The sequence below is a fragment of the Equus przewalskii genome, chromosome 14, assembly GCF_037783145.1.
Source record: "Equus przewalskii isolate Varuska chromosome 14, EquPr2, whole genome shotgun sequence".
NCBI classification, from domain to species: domain Eukaryota; kingdom Metazoa; phylum Chordata; class Mammalia; order Perissodactyla; family Equidae; genus Equus; species Equus przewalskii.
The window spans coordinates 59,996,466-60,022,821 of record NC_091844.1 but is presented as its reverse complement, the minus strand read 5'-3'; the positions used below and the strand labels follow the sequence as shown (position 1 = coordinate 60,022,821).

The 26,356-nt window shown below is 38.8% G+C and overlaps 3 protein-coding genes across 19 annotated transcripts in view; 2 read left to right on the top strand and 1 right to left on the bottom strand.

Annotated features, from left to right (window-relative positions):
* LOC139075487 (SH3 domain-binding protein 1-like) overlaps nt 1-2,687 on the top strand; it is a 37,954-nt gene extending 35,267 nt beyond the window's left edge. Inside the window, exon 5 of the mRNA XM_070571907.1 lies at nt 1,229-2,687. The gene's annotated coding sequence lies outside the window, so the exon portion shown is untranslated. The remainder of the gene's footprint in view (nt 1-1,228) is intronic.
* Nucleotides 2,688-3,721: 1,034 nt separating this feature from the next.
* On the top strand, nt 3,722-15,959 carry CEBPZOS (CEBPZ opposite strand). 16 transcript variants are annotated; one of them, XM_070574077.1, is made up of 8 exons: nt 3,722-3,781; nt 7,217-7,332; nt 8,678-8,722; nt 9,346-9,430; nt 10,674-10,831; nt 11,233-11,344; nt 12,980-13,170; nt 15,656-15,959. In XM_070574077.1, the coding sequence occupies exons 1-4, from the start codon at nt 3,753-3,755 to the stop codon at nt 9,426-9,428; spliced, it is 273 nt and encodes a 90-aa protein (XP_070430178.1). In that variant the 5' UTR covers nt 3,722-3,752; the 3' UTR covers nt 9,429-9,430; nt 10,674-10,831; nt 11,233-11,344; nt 12,980-13,170; nt 15,656-15,959. The 16 variants fall into 16 exon arrangements, with proteins under 16 accessions (XP_070430178.1, XP_070430176.1, XP_070430179.1 ...); XM_070574075.1 differs by having other exon boundaries at nt 12,924-13,170; XM_070574078.1 differs by lacking the exon at nt 15,656-15,959 and adding an exon at nt 13,733-13,963 and having other exon boundaries at nt 13,044-13,170.
* The window catches only part of CEBPZ (CCAAT enhancer binding protein zeta), a 24,992-nt gene continuing 7,953 nt past the window's right edge, over nt 9,318-26,356 (bottom strand). The window contains exons 3-16 of one of the 2 annotated variants that reach the window (XM_008516161.2): nt 25,060-25,291; nt 24,295-24,481; nt 22,535-22,638; nt 20,302-20,355; nt 19,607-19,709; nt 19,440-19,508; nt 18,069-18,135; nt 16,821-16,921; nt 15,766-15,823; nt 15,233-15,426; nt 14,717-14,803; nt 10,356-10,417; nt 10,192-10,273; nt 9,318-9,609 (exon numbers count right to left, since the gene is read on the bottom strand). In XM_008516161.2, coding sequence (XP_008514383.2) covers nt 9,470-9,609; nt 10,192-10,273; nt 10,356-10,417; nt 14,717-14,803; nt 15,233-15,426; nt 15,766-15,823; nt 16,821-16,921; nt 18,069-18,135; nt 19,440-19,508; nt 19,607-19,709; nt 20,302-20,355; nt 22,535-22,638; nt 24,295-24,481; nt 25,060-25,291 — 1,540 coding nt within the window. In that variant the 3' untranslated portion in view covers nt 9,318-9,469. The remainder of the gene's footprint in view (nt 9,610-10,191; nt 10,274-10,355; nt 10,418-14,716; nt 14,804-15,232; nt 15,427-15,765; nt 15,824-16,820; nt 16,922-18,068; nt 18,136-19,439; nt 19,509-19,606; nt 19,710-20,301; nt 20,356-22,534; nt 22,639-24,294; nt 24,482-25,059; nt 25,292-26,356) is intronic. The other variant, XM_008516162.2, reaches the window with a different exon arrangement.

Sequence of the window (26,356 nt, the reverse complement as noted above, 5' to 3'; positions counted from 1 at the left end):
TAACTGCTGTGCCACTGGGCCAGCTCAGGAGAGCAACATTTAATCTCCATTTACAGAGGGGAAAGAACTGATCAAAAAGGGTTCCTAGTTAGGAAGAGGTATGTGGGTTTTGTTATATATGTGATTATTTTTTTAAAAGTATGTAAAAAGGTAAAATTAGAATATTTGAGTATCTTACTATTTTTGCATTTCCAGACAGCGCTCCCCTTTGAAGGTCTTATTACCTTACATAATAATGGGATGCTGTCCACTGTTGGTGGGAAGGTTGTGTATTTCAGAATCTCCCTCCCAAAAAAGAAAAGGGGTAGGACTGGCCCCCGGCCAAGCTGCTTAGTGGCATTGTCCCTTACATTGTAAAGAATCTTTGTTTCCCTGGGAAGGAAGAATTTAAGACATTAATTCAAATGTTGTTGTTGTCCTTTGTTTGCTTCTTAGTGGGTAAAACATTAAAAAAGACAATATGGCTGGATCCTGTTCTGACACTAATGCCTGTCATTATGGGAGGATTTGGGGCTGTTTGGAATTGGTATGTGAGCTCTGATTCTTGTTAGTCTTCCTAGGCCCGGGGCAGCCTGTCAACCCCAACAATTCTACTTACTCCCCTCTTCATTGCTGGCATGCGTGTTGCGGGGAACAGTAGCATGAATGGTTCCAAAATAACCTAGACTGTGTAATGCATCTGCACTGGCCTGCCTTTGAGTGCAGGTGGGCCTCATGTTCTGTGAAATACCAGTTCCCCTTTCAGCTCCTTGCATCCCACCCATCCTGGCCTGGCTCATGCTTTTGGTGGCAGCAGCATGGGAGGTGTATTTAAAGCTCCTTTCCTTGAGATTAAAGAGATCCTTCCCTCTTACCTTCTTTTCTTTTAATTTTTTTTCTACCAAAAAAAAAAAAAAAGAGAGAGAGAGAAAACGAGTGACAAAATGTCTAGGGTGATTGAAATTAAGTCTGATTAGTACAGCAGGGGCCAAGTAGCATTGGGCTCCTGTACCCTGATTGGCCCAAAGCTGATTTTTAGGGGGAACTAAATTGGCCTTCCTGTGCTATCTTCCTCTCTATGTAGTGGGGTGCCACTCAGGATTAAGTCATGCTTTTTTCTCTTAACAAGAGAAGTGCTACTTCCCGATGTAGTTCAGGATTGAAATTTACTGTGAAATCCTGCATGTGGGAGAGGGTTGTAACCTCTTTGTATTTGGGGAATTTACTAAAAACTGGCTCCCTTCTTCAGAAGTTGAACACCAGGAAGGCAGAGATGGAGTCCAGGAGATGGTGGATGCTGGAAATATTCGGGATCCAGGACCATTTATCTGGTAATGCTTTGGCCTCCAGGACCAAAGGTGACAGAGAACCATTCCACTCTGGCCCCTGGCAGTCTACCCTCCACCTCGCTGTGTCTTTTGGCCATCTGAACGGAAGGCTGGGCCATCACCAAGCTCCTGGGCCCCTCTTGTCCAGTAAGGTGTCCTTTGGCACCCAGCAGCAATGACTCATCTAGACTAATCTCTGCTGTCTCAGAATCCTGGTCAGATTGGCTAGCTGCTCCTACCCTGAGGCAACCATGGGAGAATGGACAGTAAACTCCTAGGTCCTTGTTAGTGTGGAGATCCCTGTTGCCCTTGAACTGTGGCTGCTACAGAAGACTGGGACTTCTTCCAGTCTTCTTCTTCTAGCCAGATTCTGTGCCTCGGGCATGATGCCAAAAGGAGAACTTCCTCCTGGCCACTTGCATCCCTTGGCCAGAGTTAGCAAATCAAGCTCGCACTGGGAATGCACAGCCCGCAAAGGACCCTTTGGAAAGGTGCTGGAGACTTGAAGGAGGATCGACTGGACTTCTGAACAGAGGAGCTTGAGCATTTGCATTCTGGGGTTGGGACTGGGGCAAGTTAGTTACCCCCTCGCCCCAATTACGCCGAGGTGCAGCCCTTATACCTGCTACTTGTGACAATCAGTGACATTTTGAAAATCTGCCACTAGAGTCTCTTCCACCTTCCCCAACTCCCCCTGCCCTCTACCCCTATTATTGATCAAAAAGTCTCCACTGGAGTCTCCACTTTTCCCGCCCTAACCCTCGCGGCCAAGTGTTCCTTATCTCAAAGCATGTTTATGAAATCTATGGTGGGGTCCACAATGTGTAAGAAGTGGATGTGAGGGTGTTAAGTTTTGTGTGATACTGGGAAACTCCCACTCCAGTTAACAACCTCCCTTAATTGGCTTATATACACTCCCCAGTGGAAGTGATTGAGTTTCTGTGCAATTGTTTCAGCCTTTGTTATCAAGGTCTTTTGGGATTTTTTTCTTTTCTTTTTTCAATCTGAACCGTTTCAATTACTTTTTCATCTTGTTTTGTCATCCTGGTACCTTTAACACAGATGCTCTGATATTTCAAACCAATGGACGACCTGGCAGCTCAAGGCATAGAGTAGTGTCTTAAGTGATATCTGTATATATTTTTAAACAAATTGTTTGTTGGAAGTCATAGGGGTTGCTTTTAAAATGAGAAACATTTATTGCGGCTGAATCTTTGAATGGGGATGAATCTCTAAAGATTCTGGATGTAATGGTCGAAGGGGAAAAGGGAACCTCAACAAAGTAGGTGATGCCTGGCGCTAGAGTTCTGAAAAGTTTGAGACAAATTTGTTATGACAGCAAAAACAATAACAGAAAATAAAAAACACGGTGCAAAAAGAGATCTTATGAGAAAAGCTTGAGAGAACGTTAGACACATAATATTAATAGAATGAAGATTCAAGCCAGAGGCAGTTTCTAAAGAGCAGATAGAAGAGATCAAGAGCCAGTGTGAAGCCCAAACGTTAAGAGGATACGAGTAATGTTGATGAAGTGGAAGCAACAGTTTGAAACTCTGGATCTGTGTAGACCTGAGTGATTTTGACTATTGACATGCTTTAAATGAATATAGTTTACGCATACACATTTCTCGCGATTTATGATAGTTTAGTTGTGCAAATGAACCGTGTGGGCCGGACTGTGGGAGTCACATAGGAAAACTGGGGCGGTCTCAGAGAGCCCTCAGAGACACTTCCTTTACCTGGCACTGACAGGCAGCTCCATCCAGCGCCCATTCTCTAAAACCTTCATGGATCCCTCAGATCAGAAGCCGCCGGGCGCTCATCCTGGTGTACTTTTCATTGGTTAGTTGTGGGTATATTTTACCCCCTCCTAGACTATAACTTCCGTGAAGGCAGATCTGTGTCTAACTATTTTGGGTATTTCAGGCTTTGTCTTGCACATGGTACTTTAACAGACCTTTATATTCCTTTTCTCCTCCTCCTCTGCCTTCTGCTACCCAGAAGGCAATACACGCAGTGCTTCTCACATTTTAATTTGCAAAAGAATTGTCTCGGGCTCTGACTAAAATGCAGATTCTGAGTCAGTAGGTCTGCATTTCTGACAAGCTCCCAGTCGATGCCGATAATGCTGACTCTCGGAGACTATCACACTTTGGGTTGCAGGGTGTAGAAAAATGACGGAGCGCAGGCTTTCAAGTCAGTGTCTTTAGTTCAAACCCAAGTTTTGTCTCTAATTAGCTGTGTGAGCCTGGGCAGGGTAAACCTCTTGCCTTCTCTATAAAATGATACTCATAGCACCTCTTATGACACAGGGTTGTCGTGAGGATTAAATAAAATAATGTAGCCCTCAGTCAGGATCAACTCAGTAAGAGCCTGATAAATGGTAATCACGGTGTGGGGGTGGGGCCAGCGCCAGGAGGGGCGGGGCTCTGCCAACCCCTGCGCATGCGCAGCCCCGCGTGTCGGCAGCTCAGGTAGGACCCGGCTGCGTGGCTCTAGCCCGGCGGCCTGACTTGGGCTCCCCACAGCAGGCAGGCGTTCTGAGGGCCTCTCCAGAGCTCTGGGGTCATGCGGGGAACGCTTGGCTTCACTCTATCTATTCCGCCGGAGGAGCGCGGGACAGGCCCTCCCGACTGTTTCCGGGTTGCTCGGCGACCTTGGCCCCGAGGCGGGGACGGTGCCGCTTGCGCTGCCCGCTCGTGTCAGCTGCTGGCCGGGTCGGAGCGTCCAGGGAGCCCGGGCGGGCGGGGGACCGCCAGAGGACCGGGGAGAGGGTCCCCTGATGCGGGGGGTCGTGCGGCGGTGACGATCGTGGGCAGCCAGCCTGAGGCAGCTCTCGGAGGCCTCGCTGGTTGCTTGGCTCTTGCCCGTGGGAACCTGGAAAAACTGCTTTTGCTGATCACACCCAGGGAGATAGCTGAGAAATCTTGTTCTCCAACATCTAGAGTGTGAGAGACCTTGCTGTTTGAAATCATGTTGGCTGGAGATGCTGGGCCTGTCGATTTCCAGCTTTGGTGCACAGATGAGGGGTTTTTGGACGCAACATTGCACCTTTGTCTTAAGCTTGTGCACCCTGAGTCAGCTCCTCAGTCCAGTGTGACGGTAACCTCATGACACACAGCCCTCCTTTTCTTTGAGCCCATCAGAGGACTGTTTTACTTTAAACTTCACCTAAGTTCCACCCTTCTCCGAAAACTTGTCTAATCTTGTTCCTCCTCTGCCAGTTAGGAACCTAATTTTGTCGAGGCAGGTATGCCTTTGGTGGTCTTTATCAAATGGGTTTTATCAGTCGTTATAATTGTACACCTCTCCTAAGATGAGGGACTTGGAATGTAAAATGTGTACATATATTTTTAAGAAAGGTGAATGTTTTATTATACAGTGTTATTTGGATTTTATATTTTGAACTCTTGGCCTTGTCCTCTCCCAACAAAACAAAACAAAATTTTACTTGGATTCCTTACACTGGATTTGGCTGCAGGTAGGCTGTATTTGCTTTGGTTTTTTTACTCCTTGAATATTAAATAACCCCAGGAGATAAAGGGTTAATATCCAAACTATATGAAGACCTCATACAACTCAGTAACAAAAAAAGAACCCAATTAAAAAATGGGCAAAAGATCTGAATAGACATTTTTCCAAAGAAAATATACAGATGGCCAACTAGCACATGACAAGATGCTCAGTATCACTAATTATTAGGGAAATGCAAATCAAAACCACAATGACGTATCACCTCACACGTGTTAGAATGGCTATTATAAAAAAGACGAGACATAAGTGTTGGAGAGGATGTGGGGAAAAGGGAACCCTCTTGTACATTGTTGGTGGGAATGTAAATTGGTGCAACCGCTATGGAAAACTGTATGAAGATTCCTCAAAAAATTAAGAATAGAACTACCATATAACCCAGCTATTCCACTTGTAGGTATTTATTCAAAGTGGATAAATTAATTTGAAAAGACACATGTACCCCTATGTTCATTGCAGCATTATTTACAATAGCTGAGATATGGAAACTACCTAAGTGTCCAACTATGCATGAATGGATAAAGAAGCTGTTATATATGTACAATGGAATACTACTCAGCCATAAAAAAGAATGAAATCCTGCCATTTGTGACAACATGGATGGACCTTGAGGGTATTATGCTAAGTGAAATAAGTCAGACAGAGAAGGATAAATACTGTATGATTTCACTCATATTTAGAAGATAAAAAATAAAACAAACAAAATAAAAAACTCATAGATGCAGAGAACAGATTAGTGGTTACCAGAGGGGAAGGAGGTGTGGGCAAAGAGTGCAGGAGGTCAACTGTATGGTGACGGATGGTGACTAGACTGGTGGCAGTGATCACTTTGTAGTGTACGCAGATGTTCAATTTTAATGCTGTACACCTGGAACTTATATAATAAAAAAAAAGAAAAAGAACCCCAAGCAGACTCTCTGTAGTGATCCTGACTTATTTCCTGTCTGTAGTGTACAGCATTGTAGTAAACAGTGCAAAACAATTCTCCTTTCCCACCCATTCACCCGCCTCTTGGTTTTATATGTAAGTTCTTTTTTAACTTCTGCTTCATTTCTTTTAGGTAAGAATAATAAAGTTTTAATCTTTTCGTCCCCAGGGTGATCACATTATCAAAATGAGAGAAGGGAATTTTGGGGGGAAGGGACACCTGGTAACACTATTAGTAGGATAATCCTACAAAAGTAGGGTATTAATTACCCCCACCCTCAGGCACTATGAAGAGGAGTCAAAAGCGAACGAAGGCAGGACAGTGAGCAGAGCTGGGACCGTGGAGTATCAGAACATGCCATCTCTGCCAGAGGACAGAGAACAGTGTGAGGAAGAGCAGACAGAGGACAATATCCAAATCCGGAGATGAAAAACGACTGGTTCTCCTGTCGTTCTTGACTTTGGGGTTATAGGGCAGCAGAGTAAAAACTTGGGTTTACGTTTCATGTATTCAGTAAGAGTCATATATGCTATCTTCTCAACTTATGTAGCCCTTTTCCTTGTTTAGCTTTTATTGTAGAGAAAGAGAATAAAGACAAACCTTTCTTTTGATTAGCTTTTATTTTAATTACGGGAAGAGAATCAAGATCTAAAGTCTACTTTTGCCACTTACTGGGTGATGGTGGTCACTTTTCTTCCTCGTGTGGTCCAGGCACCTCCTGTGTAAAAGTCATTTGGAGTTTCTTGTTAAGGGGCAGATTACTGGCTGCCAACCCTAGACTTGCTGAGTCAGAATCTGGCGGTGCGGAATTGCAGGCTGAGGCCGAGGCATGCGCATGTTTAACGAGCCTTTTGAGTGATGCTATTAGTTTGAAAATACTGTTAGACTAGCAGCCCCTCAGGAAGAAGAACCAGTGAGTTTATTGCTCGAATTTGTATAATGTGCCTGGACTATGGCACATAGTTCAATGTATGTTATATAAATAAATGAAAACCTCCAGCTATAAAATATGTACCGCCACTTATAGAATGACCTGTTTCTTGTAGGGTACTTTACAAAGAGCTTTCACATATTCTGTCCCTTACGTTATATCTTAATTCCTAGTTCAGGTGAAAAAATGATCTACATGATCTTCCACCATTCTGTATTCTTAGACAACTTTAAAATCTTAGTTCCATAAACTGTTCTTTTTACAATGCCTTCAATTTTATCAACTCTCTGTGCTTTATTCAATCATGTTTTTGGTACCTTGTGCCCCATAGACATGGAGACTGAAAAGTGGGACCGTGGGCCATGCCTAATACAAATAAGTATATAGTAACTTTGGGGTTTTATTCCTATATAGATAATGTCAAACTGTGGGAAGGAATTGGAGTTATTTTTATAGAAGTGGTAAGAAGTGTGAACATGCTCATTCAGGTTTACATGTAATTGTTTTTGTTAAACTTAGGATGGCCCGCACTATGGAACCACTGGCAAAGAAGATCTTTAAAGGAGTTTTAGTAGCTGAACTTTTCGGCATTTTTGGAGCATATTTTTTGTTTACTAAGATGAATACAAGCCAAGGTAATAATTCAGAAGTTCATGTTTTCTAGAGGGGTGTACAGTTTGCTAATGCACTTTAGGTGCTAAATGGCATTTTTACAGAAATTGCTTCTTCAGATTCACTGTATTAGGCATTTTTATGGGTACAAGGGGAAACTAGGTATTAATTATTGTAGACTAAATGGCTCTTACTTCTCCCTAAGAAAACTGTTGTTTGTAAACCAGGGAAAATGTTTCACACTTCCATGGATTTACTAGCAGGGGGCACAGAGCAAGTGTCTCTGAGCTGGCTTAGCTTGGGCGCACAGATGGAAGACTTCAGCCTGCCCGTTATACCTTGTTGTTTGATAGACTGAGCAAGCAAGAGGCAGCAGAGCTGAATTGTCAAGCGACTGGTTTCGCAGGCTAGCAGAGTTCTTCCTCTGCGTTAGTACTGGGAGCTAAAACCTTCCCCTTGCCACTGGCTATCACTGATGGTGCTCTGACGTTTTTGTAGGGGGACATTTTATATTAGAACCCTCAACTTTTAAACTTAAGAAGTGCTGCTTTCTCTTTCCCTAAAGCAGGGAATAGCAGCCCAGGGTGGTGGCCATCTTCGAAACTTGTCACTTGTCTTTTTAAAGTACTTCACTCGAACAGTTCCAGGATGCTGTTGGATATTCACAAAATCTCCATACTCATATATTTTTTAAGATTGGCTCTGAGCTAACATCTGTTGCTGTTTTTTTCCCCCTTCTTCCCCCTAAAGCCCCCCAGTACATAGTTGTGTATTCTAGTTGTGATGCCTCTGGTTGTGCTATGTGGGACACCACCTCAGCATGGCCTGATGAGCAGTGCCATGTCTGCGCCCAGGATCCGAACCAGCGAAGCCCTGGGCTGCCGAAGAGGAGTGCACGAACTTAACCACTCAGCCACAGGGCAGCCCCAAAATCTCTATACTTTTAAACTATAAGAGTATAAAAGAAAACACCCAAACAGTATTTAAAAGCAAATTAAAGTTTAGGATCAACTTCAGAAACTGGGTACAAAAGTCATTTCTAATTCCATAACAAGGTAAAATGGCATCCACAAAAACAATTCATAAAGTTACATAAGGGAATTACACACTAACAGTGAAAATTTGCTTTTAAATACCATTTCTAAATAAATTATATCATATATACAGGCCAAATTTTAAAAACTCCAAAGTAACTACGGAAGGCTACATGTAAGGCAAGTGCAACTTAGATCCTATCCAAAAGGAGATATTTCACCTTAACACGAATTTCTAATCTACAGGATTCCTATCTATAGACCCTGAAGCTAGCACTAAATTATGGCTCCATGTTTTAATCACATCTGATTTTAAGACTTCTTTTTTCATCAGATTTCAGGCAAACGATGAGCAAGAAATTCCCTTTCATCTTGGAAGGTATGTTTTTCGCTAAGTAAAAATAAGAGTACAAAATAACTTTTTCAGGTAACCTATAAATTAAGTAATTTCTTTATGACCTATTAAGGGCTAAATGACTTATTTTGTGATGTCAATTTCCAAAAAATACTATTCATCCCTATTTTAGCTCCTTCTGAGAGCAGAACATGAAGAAAATTCTCATCTGGAGGTGAGGGCAGTCAGCTAATGGGCTGGGTCCTTAATTCTTTCAGTGGTTCAGAATGTAGACTGTGGAATGAGATATATCTGAGGTGGTGATGGGATCAAACCTTAGAAGCTAACGTGATGTCTGGTTTGCTAACTTCTTGGAGCTGTTTCTTTCTGTCAAGTAGAGATGATAATGCCCACCTCATGAACTGTTACAAGGATTAAACAAGATGACATTGTGTAATTGCTCAGCACAGTATCTGGTATCTAGTAATGCTTAGTAAATAGTGCTCATTACAATGCTAGTAGCGATCCTAGAGCTTGTACGTGAGATACGTATCCAGTTATCAGCTTTTGCATTTTACTGTGTACAAAATAAGGGAGAAAAGTTTGATTTTTCTCAGTGTAGTTTAACACTTTCACACGATTTTATAAATGACTATTTTTATTTATAGTTTATTACAAATCCATTGAACAGTCTGGAATGTATGGAATCAGAGAGCAAGATCAAGAAAAATGGTTCAACAGCAAGAGTTAGGAGTAAGTAGAACTTTAATTTGTAATTTATTTAGAAAACACTCATTTCCTTTGCTTTTTAATTTTTTGAGTGGTTTTTGGCCTCCTCTTTTTGAAATTTTTCTTTTTCTTGATGATACTTCTCACATCTCTGTTGTGTAGCCAGTCATCGCGTTCAGCCTCCCATCTAAGCTGTTTGAGACCTTTGAGGGGGAAAGAAAGATGAGCACAGCACTTATAGACTGTTGGTGCCACCACAGAACATCTACTGAGAAACAGGAACTTCTGGTCTGCCACGGCCTACAGTCCTTTACCATCCACATGCAAATCCCCTGCTTGTGTGTTGCTTTCCTTCTGTATTTACTGTCAAAGATTACTGTTTTACAAATAAAAAGGACTAGAACAGGAAAGGAACAAATGGTCTAAGGGTTTTATTTACTTTTATTGTTTAAAGAACAGAAGCCAGTAACTATCAATATCAGAAATAATGAAAAGGCCTATGAAGCGCTTATAAAGTTACTCAGCAACCCCCTACTACAGAAACACAGCCTGCCTCTCTCAAACAACTGGAGTGACTTTTGTAAGCTGTAGTCCTTTTTGCTGTAGCCTAGTTTTTAATCCTATAAGCTTCCTAGACAGAGAGATGAAAAAGCCATTCCTTCTGAGTTGTAAGGAACTGTTTTACCTGCTCTTACTGTATGAAGGGCCTCCAAAAATATTTATATCTTCAGAAGTTCTAAGTTAAGGCTATTTTAAAACCTCAATAAAAAATTCAAGTTACTTACTTGCATTATCTTTGTTAGCCATGGCATTCATGCCAATGTTATCAAACTTGGAACCCATATTTTCATCCAGTAGGTGGCCAAACTTAAAAAATAGGGATAAATTTATTAGAAAACTTCAAACAATGTAGAATAGCTAATTTCTTAAAGTAGTACATTAGCCTTACCTCTTCAGCAGATACAAATAGGTTGGAGTCACTGAGATTTCTTTTCTTTTTTTTACCTGGTCCTAAAAAAAAGTGTAAACCTAGATTATTAAATTGTAAATCCAAAGATTTGGAGCAACATAAATCTTGAAACGTAATTTTGTTAAAAAAATTATATTTGAGTTAAAATACACAACTGCAGTTATCTTCTAGCACCATTAAGTAGCTGGTATTTAAAGACAAATATGATTTATTTAAGAGTTAGTATACAGTTATTTTTAAAAAGTTAATATCTCAACAGAACTGTTCAGATGACATTAGTGTCTTCTTGTCTTTCAGATTTGGCCACTGATCAAGGTTTACCCTATTTCATACTATCAGGCAAGATTAAAATTCCAAAGTTGACATGGATGGATTTTGAAATATTTAAGACAAAATGTAAATTCTAATTATGTCAGAGGTTTTATACTTTGGACTGACTGTGAAATTGATGGAAGGTATGTTTATTGTGTTATAAATAAAGTTTCCTTTATAATACTCAAAATAAAGTGGTTCTCTTTAAAAAAAAACTCACCTATAATTCTGAATATATAAACTTTTCAACATAAATAAAACAGTAAAATGTCTATTTTTAGTATTTATTAAATTTTAATTCATACATTTAAAATCACATTATCTAAAAGTATATTAACTAGAAATATTTTTTTCATTGTCACTTTCCCTGAAACACTATTATTCCAACTCTTCATATCTTTGACATCAATGTCTCTGATACTGCTAGAGCCACTTTTAAAAAACTGCTTTACTAAGGAACAAAATTTGTCATAAAATTCAGCTGTTTCAAGTGTATAGTTCAATATGTTTTAGTAAACTTAAAGTTGTCCAACTGTCATCACAGCGCAATTTCAGAACATTTCCATCGGCTCCAAAGGGTCCCGGTGCACCCCCACCCCGCCCCTGCCAAGAAGGCTTTGCTTTTTCCGGCTGTTGCCTTTAAACAGGCTCATACGGTATGTGGTTTTCTGTATCTGGCTGCTTTCACTTCGCATAATATTTCTGAGGCTCATCCATATGATAGCATGTATCAGTACTTCACTCCATTTTACTGCTGAATAATATCCCATTATTTGGGTATACAGTAGTCCCGTTATCCTCGGTTTCAGTTACCCGAGGTCAACCACGGTCTGAAAAAATGGAAAATTCCAGAAATAAACAATTCCTAAGTTTTAAATTGCGAGCCATTCTGAGTAGCCTGATGAAATCTCACGCTGTCCCACTTGGGATGTGAATCATTCCTGTGTCAGCCTATCCTCGCTGTATACGCTACCTGCCTGTGAGTCGCTTAGTAGTCATCTTGGTTATTAGATCGACTCTCTTGGGATTGCTGTGCTTGTGTTCAAATGACCCTTATTTTATTAATAATGGCCCCAGGGGCCGGCCTGGTGGCACAGCAGTTAAGTTTGCCTGTTCTGCTTCAGTGGCCCGGGGTTTGCCAGTTCAGATCCCAGGTGTGGACATGGCACTGCTTGCTTGGCAAGCCATGCTGTGGTAGGCATCCCACATATAAAGTGGAGGAAGATGGGCATGAAGGTTAGCTCAGAGCCAGCCTTCCTCAGCAAAAAGAGGAGGATTGGCAGATGTTAGTTCAGGGCTAATCTTCCTCAAAAAAAAAAAAAGGCCCCAAAACGCAAGAGTAGTGATGCTGGCAATTTGGATATGCCAAAGAGAAGTCGAAAAGTGCTTCCTTTAAGTGAAAAGATGAAAGTTCTTGATTTCATAAGGAAAGAAAAAAAAATCTTATGGTGAGGTTGCTAAGGTCTACAGAAACTTTATTATAGTTGTAATTGTTCTATTTTTTTATTATTGTCGTTAATCTCTTACTGTGCCTAATTTATACATTAAACTTTATCATAGGTATGTATACATAGGAAAAAACATAGTATATTAGGGTTTGGTACTATCCATGGTTTCACGCATCCACTGGGGGTCTTGGAACGTATCCCCCGAAGATAAGGGGGGACTACTGTACCATATTTTGCTTATCCATTCATCAGTCGAAAGACATCTGGGTTGTTCCCACTTTTTGGCTATTATGAATAATGCTGCTATGAATAATTGTGTAAAGTCTTTGCGTGGATCTACCAGAGCCACTTTTTTCTTTGGTTTTTTTTTTTTGGTGAGGAAGATTATTGCTGAACTAACACATGTGCCAATCTTCCTCTATTTTATGTGGGATGCCACCATAGCATGGCTTGACAAGCAATGCTAGGTCCATGCCTGGGATCCGAACCTGTGAGCCCCAGGCCATGGAAGCAGAGCATACAAACTTAACCACTATGCCACCGGGCTAGCTGCTAGAGCCACTTTTGATAAAATAGTTTCTAGAAAATTTCATGTTAAGTTTTATAAAGGTGAAATGTAGGTTATGTTATTTAAGAACTGTGTATGATGCTATTATTGAATATTTTATCTTAAGCTAAAATCCCATTTGTATAGCATTAGGAAAGATGTTTTTGGTTTTCATTCATCCTATAATAGGTGTATAACTTCAATCAGTAAGCACTCTGTACTGCCTTTTTTTTTTTTGAGGATGATTAGCCCTGAGCTAACATCTGCTGCCAATCCTCCTCTTTTTGCTAAGAAAGACTGGCCCTGAGCTAACATCCCTGCCCATCTTCCTGTACTTTATATGTGGGACATCTACCACAGCATGGCTTGCCAAGCGGTGCCATGTCTGCACCTGGCATCCGAACTGGCGAACCCCGGGCCACCAAAGCGGAACATGTGGACTTTAACTGCTGTGCTACCAGGCCGGCCCAAGTAGTGCCTTCTTAAGGTTTGTTTTTCCTTAAGGATATGCAACATTTGCAAATGTAGGGTGAAACTCCCCCAGGATCAATTAAGACATCTGTTTGAAATTTCTTTGCCTCCTTCTTTCGTTTTAATAAATCCTGTCAGGTATCCTTCAGTCAGCATCCAAACTATTATTCATTGAGATTTGAGATCCTAGTATCTTCTGAAATAGTACTTTACTATTCAAAATAAGGTCCCAAGAGAGAATCTTTCAGTATGACAGTCTCAGGAGGACTTAAGATAAAGCAACATTTTTTTTCTGAGATGATCTGGAGGAAAACTTTACCTTATATTTGAGCATATGCTACTATTAAAGTGTGACCTTACATCACTCAATGGAAGATAAAATCTGGGAGATAACATGTTATAATTTAAACATGCATGAGATAAATCTAATCTAATTAAGAGAACTACAATTGTTAGCAATATTTGAAAGAGATGATAAAAATTTTGTAGGCATAAAACTCTGAAAGACTACTACCAATATATATAGTTATTTTATTACTTTTGATATTTATTGTCAATTTTTTTTGTGTGTGAGGAAGATTGGCCGTGAGTAAACATCTGTGCCCGTCTTCCTTTATTTCGTATATGGGATGCCACCACACGATGGCTTGACGAGCGATGTGCAGGTCCACACCTGGGATCCGAAGCTGTGAACCCCGGGCTGCCAAAGCGGAACGCATGAACTTAAGCACTGCGTCACTGGGCCAGCCCCTCAAAAATATTTTTAATATTTACTGTTTAATTTTAATAAAGTATTGTCAAACACTTTATTTTTAACTTTGCCAGTTTTTTAAATTCTTCATCAGTCTTTATAGCAAGTAGAAGCTAGAGAAGCACAGAAGCAAAGCATGAAAAAGGAGCAAGCCTGTGAATTTATCCACAGAATTAAGGAATCAAATATTTATTACAATGCTTTTTTCATTTTTATCAGAAATTTAAAATTATCACCTAATATAAAACTTTTTTCTCTTATTAGCATCTTATAAGTGTTACATTAAAAAGCATAATCTGTTATGGTATACTTTAAAAAATGCTAGAGAACAAATTAGCATAAAGAAGAAATCTTTTTTTAGTAAGATATTTTTGAAGTTAAAATCATTTTGTCATGGCAGCAAAATGGCAGATCTCACAAAAAAGGAAAATGAAGTTTAAAAAGAGCATGGACTTTTAGAAGGGTCAAATGGCCAAGAGTAATAATGGGTTGAGAAAAGGAAAAACGCCATAGCTGTCTATGGAAAAATCCAGGGCTTACATATATAACTGAATGGTTTAAACACGAGTGAAAAGATGATCTAGAGGCATTTAAATGTGAGAGGAGGGAATTTAGGAAGAGAAAATTACTGAAGGTGTATGTGGGAAACAATTTTCACATATTAAAAATACAGAAAAATGTTATTATCCATTATAAAAACATAAACTAAATTGTACTAACCAATTTAGAAAAGTTAATTCCCCAAAATGATAACAGCAACTTTCACATGCACATTGTGTGAGTTTGAAAAAGACTAAATGCATTTTCTTACCTTGAAAGGATCCAGCGAAGTCAAAATCATTGGCACCTTTTCTCTTGCTTCTCTTACTATTGCCTTTGGAGCTGACTTCGTCAAGTTCTGTTACCAAAAAAACAAAAACAAAAACAAAAACAAGATGTGGTATTAAGCAATTTAAAAACAGTAAGACTGCTCTAGGGCTATGATGAATATTGATTAACTTTTAGAAACTGCTAAGTAGTATTCTAACATTTTAAAAAGGGAATGTAACATCTCAATAGGTATTGCCCAAACAGCCTAATTGTTGATTAAAATAAAAGTCCAAAACTCAAAACTCAACTGCTTTAAAGAAAACCCTTCAGTTTCAATGAGAGGGGTAAGGGTCCTCTTTACATTTCTGGCTGATCTGAGTATTAATCTGAATACAGAGTAATATTAAAAAACCTTCAACAGGAAAACTAGCCTACAGTGAGGAAGAAAGGAAGACATACTTTGTTTCATATTTTGAAACAAAAATATAAAAGCATTTTATATTTTGAAAACGCTTACCTGGAATGCCCTCATTTTCATCGTCAAACACATCCATGAATGTTCCTCCATCTTCATCAATTTCAGTAAATTCTTCATTCATACTTCCTAAAGAAACTTCATCATCGTCCAAGTTATCAAGGTCATCATCACTGCCTTCTGAATCTTCATCTTCTGGGTCAGCCTTAGCTCCTTTTGTTTTCTTTTTCATGTTGCTGAAGAAAAATAACAATAGCAACTTGTAAAGTAAAAGAGGACACTGTTTTCTAAAGTGTGTTTTGGTGACTAGAAGGGTATTACTCTGTTAACAGATTTAAAAAGAGAGTTAAAATGGCTCAGAACCTTTAATTAATATACTAATGTGCATTATAAACGTCCAAAATGAAAGTACTGTATCCATTTCCCAAACTAACTTCACTACCCTTCTCCTGTACATTCACACAGTGCTGTCTGTGCTCTGCTGTTCTGAGGGACAACAATTTGGGAAACGCTGGGAAAACAGTAAAACAACAACAACAACAACAACAACAACAAAAAAGATTGAAGTATTTTACCCAGCAAAATCAAGGTCATCCTTTCCAGAGGTGAAACAATTATCATCTTCAAATGTGTCTGCCAGAGAATATACAAATTGTGAGATACAGCAAAGAATAACAAAGTTGATATATGTCTCATATCTGAATCAATTAACACATGGTCATGATTCTGCTGTTTATGACAAGTAAACACCAAAATGATACAAATCTGACTATTGCTGGTGTGTTTTATTAATGTACATTAACCTGTGAATACACTGACCTTAATTAAATCTCTAAAGTAAAATCAGTCCCAGTTAATTTCAGCTTCTTTCTACAGTTCTTTTATGGAAAGAAGGTAAAAATCAAATAAAATATTTAGCAACTGCAGCCTTTTTTACTACATTAGAGCTATTTAAGTGCTTATTTTTAGTAGATATATTACAATATGCAATAAAAGTGAACTCAATGTAAGCTTTTCTAATTTCCCATGTTTTTTGTTTCAGTCTAAATTTCAATTAAAGTTTTTCTAGCTCTGTGAATTATAAAGATAAAATACATGGAACAGCAGACTATTGCCACCAGTAGTGCAAGGAGATTAGAAACAGTTAAGAATGCTTTCTCTTTCAGAAGAGATTTGGCCTTAAGAATGAAAATACTCATGTAAATACAAATTTTTTTCCCCATGAACTGTCCAAGCACAATCATATATTTTTCTGGAGCAAATGTGGGTGAACTGCCGTATGCCATCAAAATTTCTCTGTTGAGGAAGATTTGCCCTAAGCTAACATCTGTGGCCAACCTTCCTCTATTTTGTATGTGGGTTGTTGCCACAACATGGCTGCTGACGAGTGGTGTAGCTCTGCACCTGGGAACATAATGCCGGCCACCAAAGCAGAGCACGCAGAACTTAACCACCAGGCCACGGGGCCAGCCCCAGCCATCAGTTTTTAATCCTCCATTGTGATTTGCACGGTATTCTTAGCTAAATGATTTTTTAAACTAAAGCCACTTCTACCACTAATATTCTATGGTTCTAAAATAAATAGTAATAGACTATTTTATAAATTGAAGAGTCAACAAAAACAAATTACCAATCATCTTTTCAAATTCTTCATCATCCACATCTTCTATACTTTCTTCATCTGCATTCCGTTTCTGTTTCTCTTTAAAAACAGCAACTTTTTTATAATACCTAAAACAAAATGCATATTATATATTTGATAATTTTATTAAAGGGCCCAATTTACTATAATCAAAACACCTGTGACCAGTGACACAAACAAGTGTAAAAGCTGTTAACTCAGTTGGATATAAATGACTCAAATTTGTATTTATTATAGAAAAAATAGTTTTGAATTCAAAAAATAGTTGGAAACTTTTGAAATGTGAAGTACAATAAATTTCAAAGATTGGGTTTAGTTCTTCATAAAAAACACCTCACCTCATCGTAAATTAAATGACATAGTAAAAGCTGGTTTCAGCGTCAACACTAATGATACAAGTATTCCAATGGTATAAAATGTGGCTCTAAATGATGTCTAATCACAACATTTCATCACTTAGACCTATTGTTATACCCGGGTACAGTGACGCCTAGCATTCTGCAGATAGGATCAAACCCTCAAAATTCTTCACACAAATTGTTTCAAAAAAAGCAAACTAAATCAAACCACATTAACCAATCAGATGAGATAAGATTCCTTTACCACTGTAAGGCGTTAGTAATAATGCTAGTAGGTTTAGGACTTATCTCTATAGTAGCACAATGAATTTTGCTAATTCTGCTTAGAGCCATGCTTTGGACAAATACTCATGAGTTGTTTATAATTATGTTGGACTGATACAGATTTAAAGCCTGTAAGAAAATTAATATATTAAAAAAAGAAATTCAAGATTAAATTCTACAAAATCAAGGGGGCAGGCCCCATGGCTGAGTTGTTAAAGTTCTGCACACTTCACTTTGGTGGCCCAGGTTTGCAGGTTCAGAGCCTGGGTGTGGACCTACTCCACTCATGAGCCATGGTGTGGAGGCATCTCACAAACAAAGCAGAGGAAGTTTGCCACAGATGTTAGCTCAGGGTGAATCTTCCTCACCAGAAAAAAAAAAAAAAAAAAAAAAATCTGTAAAATCAAGATTCATAAAACAAAATTTGAGCTAAATTCTTAAAAACAAAAGCCCTAAATTTACTTGTATTGGTTTCATGTAGATATCAATCTTCACAAAAATGCATACTGACATATTCCTCAATCTGTTCAAGATGGGCCTATGTTAACAAAGCATTTTAAGGAATCTAAAAATTTAAACAGTTCCCCAAATGAAAGTATATTAAGTATATTACCTGTAGAAAAACACTTCATCCACTGGTATTTGGCTTTCTTCTTTTGCAAGGAACTCCTTACTGTTCACTAGGAAAATTAAAATTTTTTATTAAAGTAATCCTTTGTATGTTACTCAGGTTCTTAAGACTAAATACAGCATACCTACAATTCTAAAGTCTCAAAACGTAAGGAAGGTGGACAGAAGAGATCCTGTATATTGGGGCCGGCCCAGTGGCGCAGTGGTTAAGTGCGCACATTCCACTTTGGTGGCCTGGGGCCCACTGGTTCGGATCCTGGGTGCAGACATGGCACTGCTCATCAAGCCATGCTGTGGCAGGCGTCACACATATAAAGTAGAGAAAGAGTCTGTGTGGAGGAGACCCAACATTTGAAACTGTTTGTTGGCTGCAATAAAGTACGTAGCCAACAGGGCATCAGAGTGAAAGAACAGGGTCCTCTCACTGTCCTCTAATTGCATCCAGAATCCAAATTTCAAGAGAAATAAAAATTCAGAGAGTTCTCTTAATACATAATCATTTTAAACTTGTCATTTTCATCTCAGAAAAATGACCATAACGCCTGCCATTCTGGGAATAGGAAGTTAAAGGTAAACAGAATTATCCACAATTTTACTTAACACTGAGGAAAACTAAGAAACAATAAGAAACTATAAGAATATTAGTTTTCCCTCTTCAGAATAAAAATTTCTGACTCATTTTGATCAGAATGGGATTTAGCTTCTAACTCTATTAACTTTGGACAAGTCCTTTTACATCTCTGGACCTCTGCCAAATGTCAGTTGGAAATTAAATGATTTATAAAGTGTAGGTTTAGTCTCAGAACAAAAAGGAGTTGGGCTCTGGTACGCAAAGACATGTCTGCCCTGAATAGAAAAGCAGAGAATCAGATCCACGAGGTGAGTTCTAGATACCCACAGAAGTAGAAGGTTATCAACTAAATTTACAATGATGCTCTGTGACAAAACCAGCTGTGGGTTTATGCTAAGCCCATAGGAGAGAGCTTAAGATGGTCTGAACCATCTGGTAGAAGATAATTATACATGTAGGGGGTCACTGATAAAGCTATAGATACAAGAATGGCAAAATGCTGATAACTGTGGAAGCTGGGTCATGGTTACAGGGGAGTTCATCATACTATCTGGGTATTCACTTTGGATATGTTTGAAATTTCCTGCAATAAAGTAAACAAACAAAAGGCCCAGTCAGACACAGTAAACTTGAGAATGCATTCACATTCTTGGGGACAAAAGATGGATAACATCTCTGGTGCTTAGGTTTTATTCTGATAAGATGGAGCAGAGAATAACACAATTTGTGTGTTACTCACTTGCACTATCTTGCCAGTTTCAACTGTCCAGGCTTTATACTTACCAGCAAGACTACGAATATCATTCATAAAATGTTTTCTTTTTGGCTGCATCACAACACTGTCTGTGTTTTCTGAAATGTAAAATGAAGACAATGTAACGTAAGACCCAGTTATATATGCTCACACTGTTTACTGAATATCAACAGTGAAAACCGAAATGGAAGCATACCTTTGCCTTTATGTGGCTTTGGATTTCGGTATACAAATCTATCCAAGAATCTCATTAGTGTGAAATCCTGCAGTGGGTCCCCTGAATACTGAATATAATTTCCCTGAAAAGGTGCGGGGGTGAGGGGGGGTCGGGTAGGGTGGGAATCAAGAACTTAAATTATATCTATGCAGCCAGATAAGAAAAAAGAGGAAAAACGTAAGCATCTATTACACTGCATCAAAGGCACAAATATGCAATAAATGACCCTTGAAATATCCCTCTCATGCACATTATTCTTTACTTGAAGAAATTAAACACAAACTCATACATACACATATATATTTACGATGCACTGCTGACTTCATGAATAGATAAATGATACTAAGACTGTAAGTCACTGCACCATTAACCAGGACACAAACCCTGAAGCGGCAAAGACAGCAAACGGGAAAGGGCAATCTTTCTCCAGGAGAAAAGCCAGAATGTAATAAACAACTGGTGTGGTTTTCTAGTATCCTGTATCTCCATTCATCTCAGAGTAGGAAGAATTATCTGCTGCTCTGTATTAAACAAGCCACTGCTCCTTTACAACAGCAGAAAAATGTATATGATTCTATCTGGTTGAGAAAAGACTGTAAGACCAATGATTGATTATTTAAAACTAGATTACTTATTTTTCCTTATTTCTTGTCTTCTGAATATTTTAGACTTACCTGAAGGATAGTCTTTGCAAAAAGGGCCACAGAGGGATGAAAATGCTCAGATAGCTAAAAAGAAAAATGTGAATAAGGTCAACTCTTACACAATGGTATATTTAAGAAAATCCAAAGAACTGAAACTTAAACCAATACATTAGAAGAGTGATTCTCAAAATTTTGGCCTCCGGAGCGCTTTACACACTTAAAAATCAAGGTGCCCCTGGGGGCCGACACCGTGGCCGAGTGGTTAAGTTCACACGCTTCGGCGGCCCAGGGTTTCGCTGGTTTGGATCCTGGGTGTGGACATGGCACCGCTCATCAGGCCATGCTGAGGCGGCGTCCCACATGCCACAACTAGAAGGACCTACTGGGGGGATTTGGGGAGAAAAAACAATTACAAAAAAAAACATTGGCAACGGTTGTTAGCTCAGGTGCTAATCTTAAAAAAAAAAAAAAAACAAGGCTCTCAAGAGCTTCCTTAAGTGGCATATGTCTATTGATATTTACCTTATTAGAAATTGCAACAGAAAAACTTTAAACATTTATAGTTCATTTAAAATAACAATAAACCCATGACATATTAATATAAATGTTTTATGAAAAATAACTGTTTTTCATAACAAATATTAGTGAAAAGAGTAGCCTTATTTTACAGTTTTGCAAATCTATTTGATGTCTGGCTTAAAAGAAGACAGTGGATTCTCATATGTGCTTGTGTATTCCATCCTATTTAAACTGAAGTAGATGAAGAAAATCTGGCCTCACACGGATATATAGTTGGAAAAGGAGGATTAATTAATAGGCTTCCACATATTTTCTTCTTTCATACTATACCGTAACCAAAGATTAGTTGCAATATAGACTCCAAAACCCTATCAAGCAGCTTTTGGTACTTGCTACTTAAAATTAACTGGTCCACTTTGAATGGATCTTTTATTTACATAGGACTTTGTAACATTGTGTATTGGTCATTTGGAAAACACTTATTCAGGGAGTTACGTAATTCTTCCAAATGCTGGCCACATTTCATTCAACATTATCACAAAAGTCACATTGTTAGTATCACCACTGATCTCATCAGAAAAGCTTTTACATATTGATAAACTGTCAAGCTCAAGGTGGTGGTTACAAGATTTCTAAAATTTTAATCTTTGCTTAAAAGCTTGAATTTTATCATTGACAACAAATACTCTCAGCTGTTTTGCTTGAAGTTAACAGGTCTGCTTCATTCATTTCTAAGAAGATGTCTCCCAAATCTCCAAGTCTGAATAACCAGTATGACTGTCAGCCAGTCTTTCACAAAAAAAAGAGCAAGCTGAGTTTCCAACAACTTCACAGGCACTTTTCCTTGAGAAAGGAGACAAGCTTCATACTTAGGTATACAGCAGAGATGCATTATGCATTCTTGCTATATATGTACACAGAATATTAGAAAGACATGTACTTCAGGTTCAAGGTGATAAAATCAACAATTTTTCCTGCTCCATCCTTCTTACATGATACTGGGTTTTTCTTCCCCTGCAAGTATGTGGCAGTGAAGAATATAAAAGGCTACAAGTGCAGGTGGGTGCTACTGTCTTTTTTTCTTGTTAAGGCACCAGCAGTTTTATCGATCATTTCTTAAATAACGTCAGTGCCACTGTCAACACAGTGACAAGGGCAAATAACATCTTTGCATCATGATGAAAATAGCGGTGACCTTGCAGACTTGCTGAAAAGGTGTCAGGGACCTATAGGGGTCTGCATGGGAGGACACTTATTTGCTTTACCAAAGAAATCACAGAAAGTTTATTAGAAACACGAGTTCCTCTTATGCAGTTAAAAAGTAATTTTATTTACAAGAAGTTCTGTGATCACAAAACTTTCCAGGGATATCTAATGCATAAAGCAAAACTTACCCATTTTATAAAGCCATTATATGCAATATTTTACTTACAAAAAGCAAAATTTATTTATAGCCATGTACAACATCCTTACTTTACATGCACACTATTTAAAATTTTCTACATGTGAATGCAGAAATGTGTAAATTTAATGTTTATCAGAAGCAATAGAAATAATGGGTTATAAAGTATTACAGCCAGATGACATACTTTAAATTGCTTCCTTATGCCAATTAACTAATGTCTAAATAACTAAACTCCTTCATTTATCATTTACAAGAAAAATGGAAACTTCAAGGTGTTAAATCCATGAGGGCAAATATATAGCACACAATGAATTAAAAGACAATTTTAAATTATTTTACCTTTTTGAGTTCCCAAAGACTTGTATTTTCAGCTCCACAGAACAAAGGGTTTCTACTGAATGGATCATATGTTTTTAACTGTTTCCCACCTGAGAACAAAAAAACTATTTCTCAAATGCTTTATTCCTAGCCCAAGAGGTCCCTAAAACCACCATTAATGTTGTCACCAACACCTATAATTTTCAGCATTCTCAGTTAGCCAGGCAGTCTACCTGGATTAAAAACTCCAAACTCCATCAAGGATTGATCTTGATACCCAAGCTAGCATCTGCAATTGAATAAACCAGGCAGCATGTTTAGCCTAATGACTAAAAGCTCCCTTCAAAACTCCCTTTTCCAAACAGTAACAAAAAGTGCCCATATCTGGTTCAATTAGGTCTTAAGCGTTCAGATGCAAATAACTTGAAGATGAAATAGGTCTAAATTCTCTTGGAATTTTAGAGTGCACTGAATATTTGTCATTAAGTTATACCCAGAAATAATTCTCACTTGGAACAGGTTTTACATTATCTTCTTATGTTTTCAGAAACTCCAGATTAAAAATTTAAAACCAAGGACTTTCAGAACACACTCTGAACCGTCCGCTGCACACCGCACAGAGCACCCTTCAAAGCACCATCCTCAGTTCAGCCCTCAGGGCACGAGGAGATGGAGTCTTTACAACACTTTCCTGGTGGTTACATACCGCTTTCACACTCCACAGGTAAACCGAAATTTGGAGAGATGAAAGAATCTGACCAAGAGTCCCAAAGAAGTGTGAAGAGATGGGTCTGGCACACTGCCTGATCCTCAAGACTAGTGCGCTTTTCTTTACAGACTCAAATGAAGAGGCTGCGTTTCTAAGATTTCTTTTGGCTGTAATATTCTATTAATAGACTTACTTCAGTTTGTGCGCATGTATGGAAAATCTAAAGTTTCTATCTCACAGAAAGTTTTTAGTCCCCAAACATTACTTTTAGAAACTGTAGAGGGTGAATATGATGTTCAAACAAAATAACCAAAAGTTCCACACAATTCACAACATATAACCAAATACCTTTGTTTATAAATCAAACTTTCGCGTATAATCATTTGTTGTCTTCATATACGTTCCATGTTCGAGGCCTTTACATGTACAGGTAAAGGCCAAGAAACTAAAACTTGTTCAAAGGTATAAACTTATTACACTGATAGGTGAAGGAAGAGATTCATCGCGCATCTAACATGTCCACAGTTTTCTCCCTAAATCTTCACAGCTCCAAAAGGTACTTGCTTTAATCTCTAAGATTTAAGTTATTTTAAAATGTGGATTTATTATCTGTAGTATTGTTAATAAATAAATCAATGATTCAATATATTAAAAATTTACTTCTAAGGTCCTGAATATATCTGGTTTTGAGAGCTCCCATTTTTAAAAAAAGCAATATTGAGGACTTCTAAAATGGTATATTGGGGCTTCAGCGGCCTGGGGTTCACCGGTTTGGATCCTGGGTGTGGACCTACGTACCGCTTGTCAAGCCATACCGTGACAGGTGTCCCACATATAAAGTAGAGGAAGATGGGCATGGATGTTAGCTCAGGGCCAGTCTTCCTCAGCAAAAAGGCTGGCAGTGGATGTTAGCTCAGAGCTAATGTTCCTCTCACTCACTCACACACACACACACACACACACACACACAAACACATCATGGTATAATATTAATTTCTATTAAGATTAGAGGGGGATCCAACTCCCTGGTTTAAAAATTTAAGAGACTAATTTAAACATTTAAGAAACTCACCTTTCAAATTATCAAAGTGCACCCAAGAAGCAGACTCTTTTTTGGTTTCCATATGACTTTCAGACACAGTTTCTTCTGTCTCAACTTTTTTCACTGCTTCTGTTTCAGTGTCTTTATCTGCATCAGTGAATTTTTCTATGTCTTCATCATCTCCTATGTCAATAAAGTTTTCCTCATCATCAGACTCCTAAAAAAATGGTTTAATGAATCTGGGTTAATCAACTGAAGTCTGTATTCAACTATGTGAGGCAGTTTTGAAGAAGATTCGCTTGTTGCGATTCTGGCAAAAGATTAAAGTTCCATCAGCAAAAATTCAGAACAAGAGGGGACCATATTCTTCTTTCTAAATGTAATAGAGTTGAGTTTTGAGCCAAGAATCCTTGAGATTTTGCAACTTTACTACATGAAAACATTCGGTCTTCAAATGAATTTCTATGTGTTATAAATAACCCGACAAGGCAGGTGTTACTACGTCTATTTTACAACTGAGGGAACAGACTTCAGAGAGCTACTAGCTCCAGAACCGTCTGTAACTATCTCACATAATGGCAGTTTAGTGAAGCGCAGTTTATGAGTAAAAGGGGCAAACAACATGCCCACCTCGTAAGCTGTACACCTGGGACTAACATCCAGGTCTGTCCGACTCCAGGACTCATGCTCTCACATGCTCCAGAGAAACTACGTAAGTTATTATCAATGAAGCAAAGAGAAAAACACCAATACATTTCAGAACCCACTCGATTTAAAAAGCAGTTGTAAATATACCGGATGATCATCTAGTTGACTTCTTAAACCTGGTTTTGCTTTAAGGATCTCAGACACAAGATACAAAGCTCCACATATGAATGGCGGCATCTGTTCACAAGTAACCTGAAGCAACCTCTTCACAAAAGCCTTCACCCTGCGCAACACGATGTCAGCTTTCAGGGACTTGTAGACAAGGTTCAGAAACATGCCTTGTTTAGAACACAACATCAACCCCGGATCCAACATCTTCCTGTAAAACAAAAACAAGATCAAATGTTTCTTCATAAAATATCTCCACAACCAGCAGTTACGTATTAGAGGCAACCACCAACCTCATCTTAGTTAGGGATAAACGTCCTGTTTCAGAACAATGGACCATTTCTGCCCTAAGATGTAAAACGGAAGTCGATGACCACAACAGAAAGAATGATGGAAAAAATCAAAAAACAAACAAAAAACCACAGGACCAAGAGACTTCTTTTTGTGGTTTCTTTTCTCTTTTCCAAGTGGTTTTCCATTCTCTAGACAAAAAGGATAGAGCCCTAACAGTATGATTTTTATATACATACAGAACCGTGCATGAAAGGCTAATCTGAAACCAAATAATGAAAACTGACCTAGGAAAGCAGTGGACTAGACCAGGGCTCTTATCCTTCTATCACTGCCTACCAGGTGGGTGACCAGAGGCAGCCTCCCCACAGTCCTAGTGACGACCATACATTATATGAATTGTGAGGACTTCAGAGAATCTCTAGTCCAATAAACTAATTGTCTAACATCCTTCCATACGTGCTATCCTCTCTGCCCAGTAACTGTCTCCTTGGCCACAGTATCTAAAATAGGTTCCTCAAGGGGCCAGCCCGGTGGCATAGTGGTTAAGTTCATGTGCTCCGCTTCAGTGGCCTGGGGTTCGAAGGTTTGGATCCTGGGCACAGACCTATGAGCTACTCATTAAGGCATGCCGTGGCAGCATGCCACATACAAAATAGAGGAAGACTGGCACCGATGTCAGCTTAGGGACAATCTTCCTGAAGCAAAAAGAGGAAGACTGGCAACAGATGTCAGCTCAGGGCCAATCCTCCTCACAAAAAATAAACAAACAAATAAAATAATTAATAAATTAAAAAATAGGTTCTTCCATTGTTCCATCAGTTCCTTCCTCTCTTTCCTCCCAAAGTCCAGTGGAACAGGGACCATGCCTGTGTTATTCATCGTTGTAACCCCAGTGCCTGGCACTGAATAACTAAGTGCTCCATGTCTATTGAATGAATAAGTGGTTCATTCCATGGTAAGTGGTTGTACAACATCTCTAGTG

Bases quoted from the DNA above. Each gene is read 5' to 3' on its own strand.
- CEBPZOS (XM_070574072.1), top strand. From the start codon at position 3,876: ATGCGGGGAACGCTTGGCTTCACTCTATCTATTCCGCCGGAGGAGCGC. The intron at 4,256-7,216 runs GTGAGAGACCTT...TGTTAAACTTAG, and splicing joins TGTTCTCCAACATCTAGAGT to GATGGCCCGCACTATGGAAC. The intron at 7,333-8,677 runs GTAATAATTCAG...TTTTTTCATCAG, and splicing joins TAAGATGAATACAAGCCAAG to ATTTCAGGCAAACGATGAGC.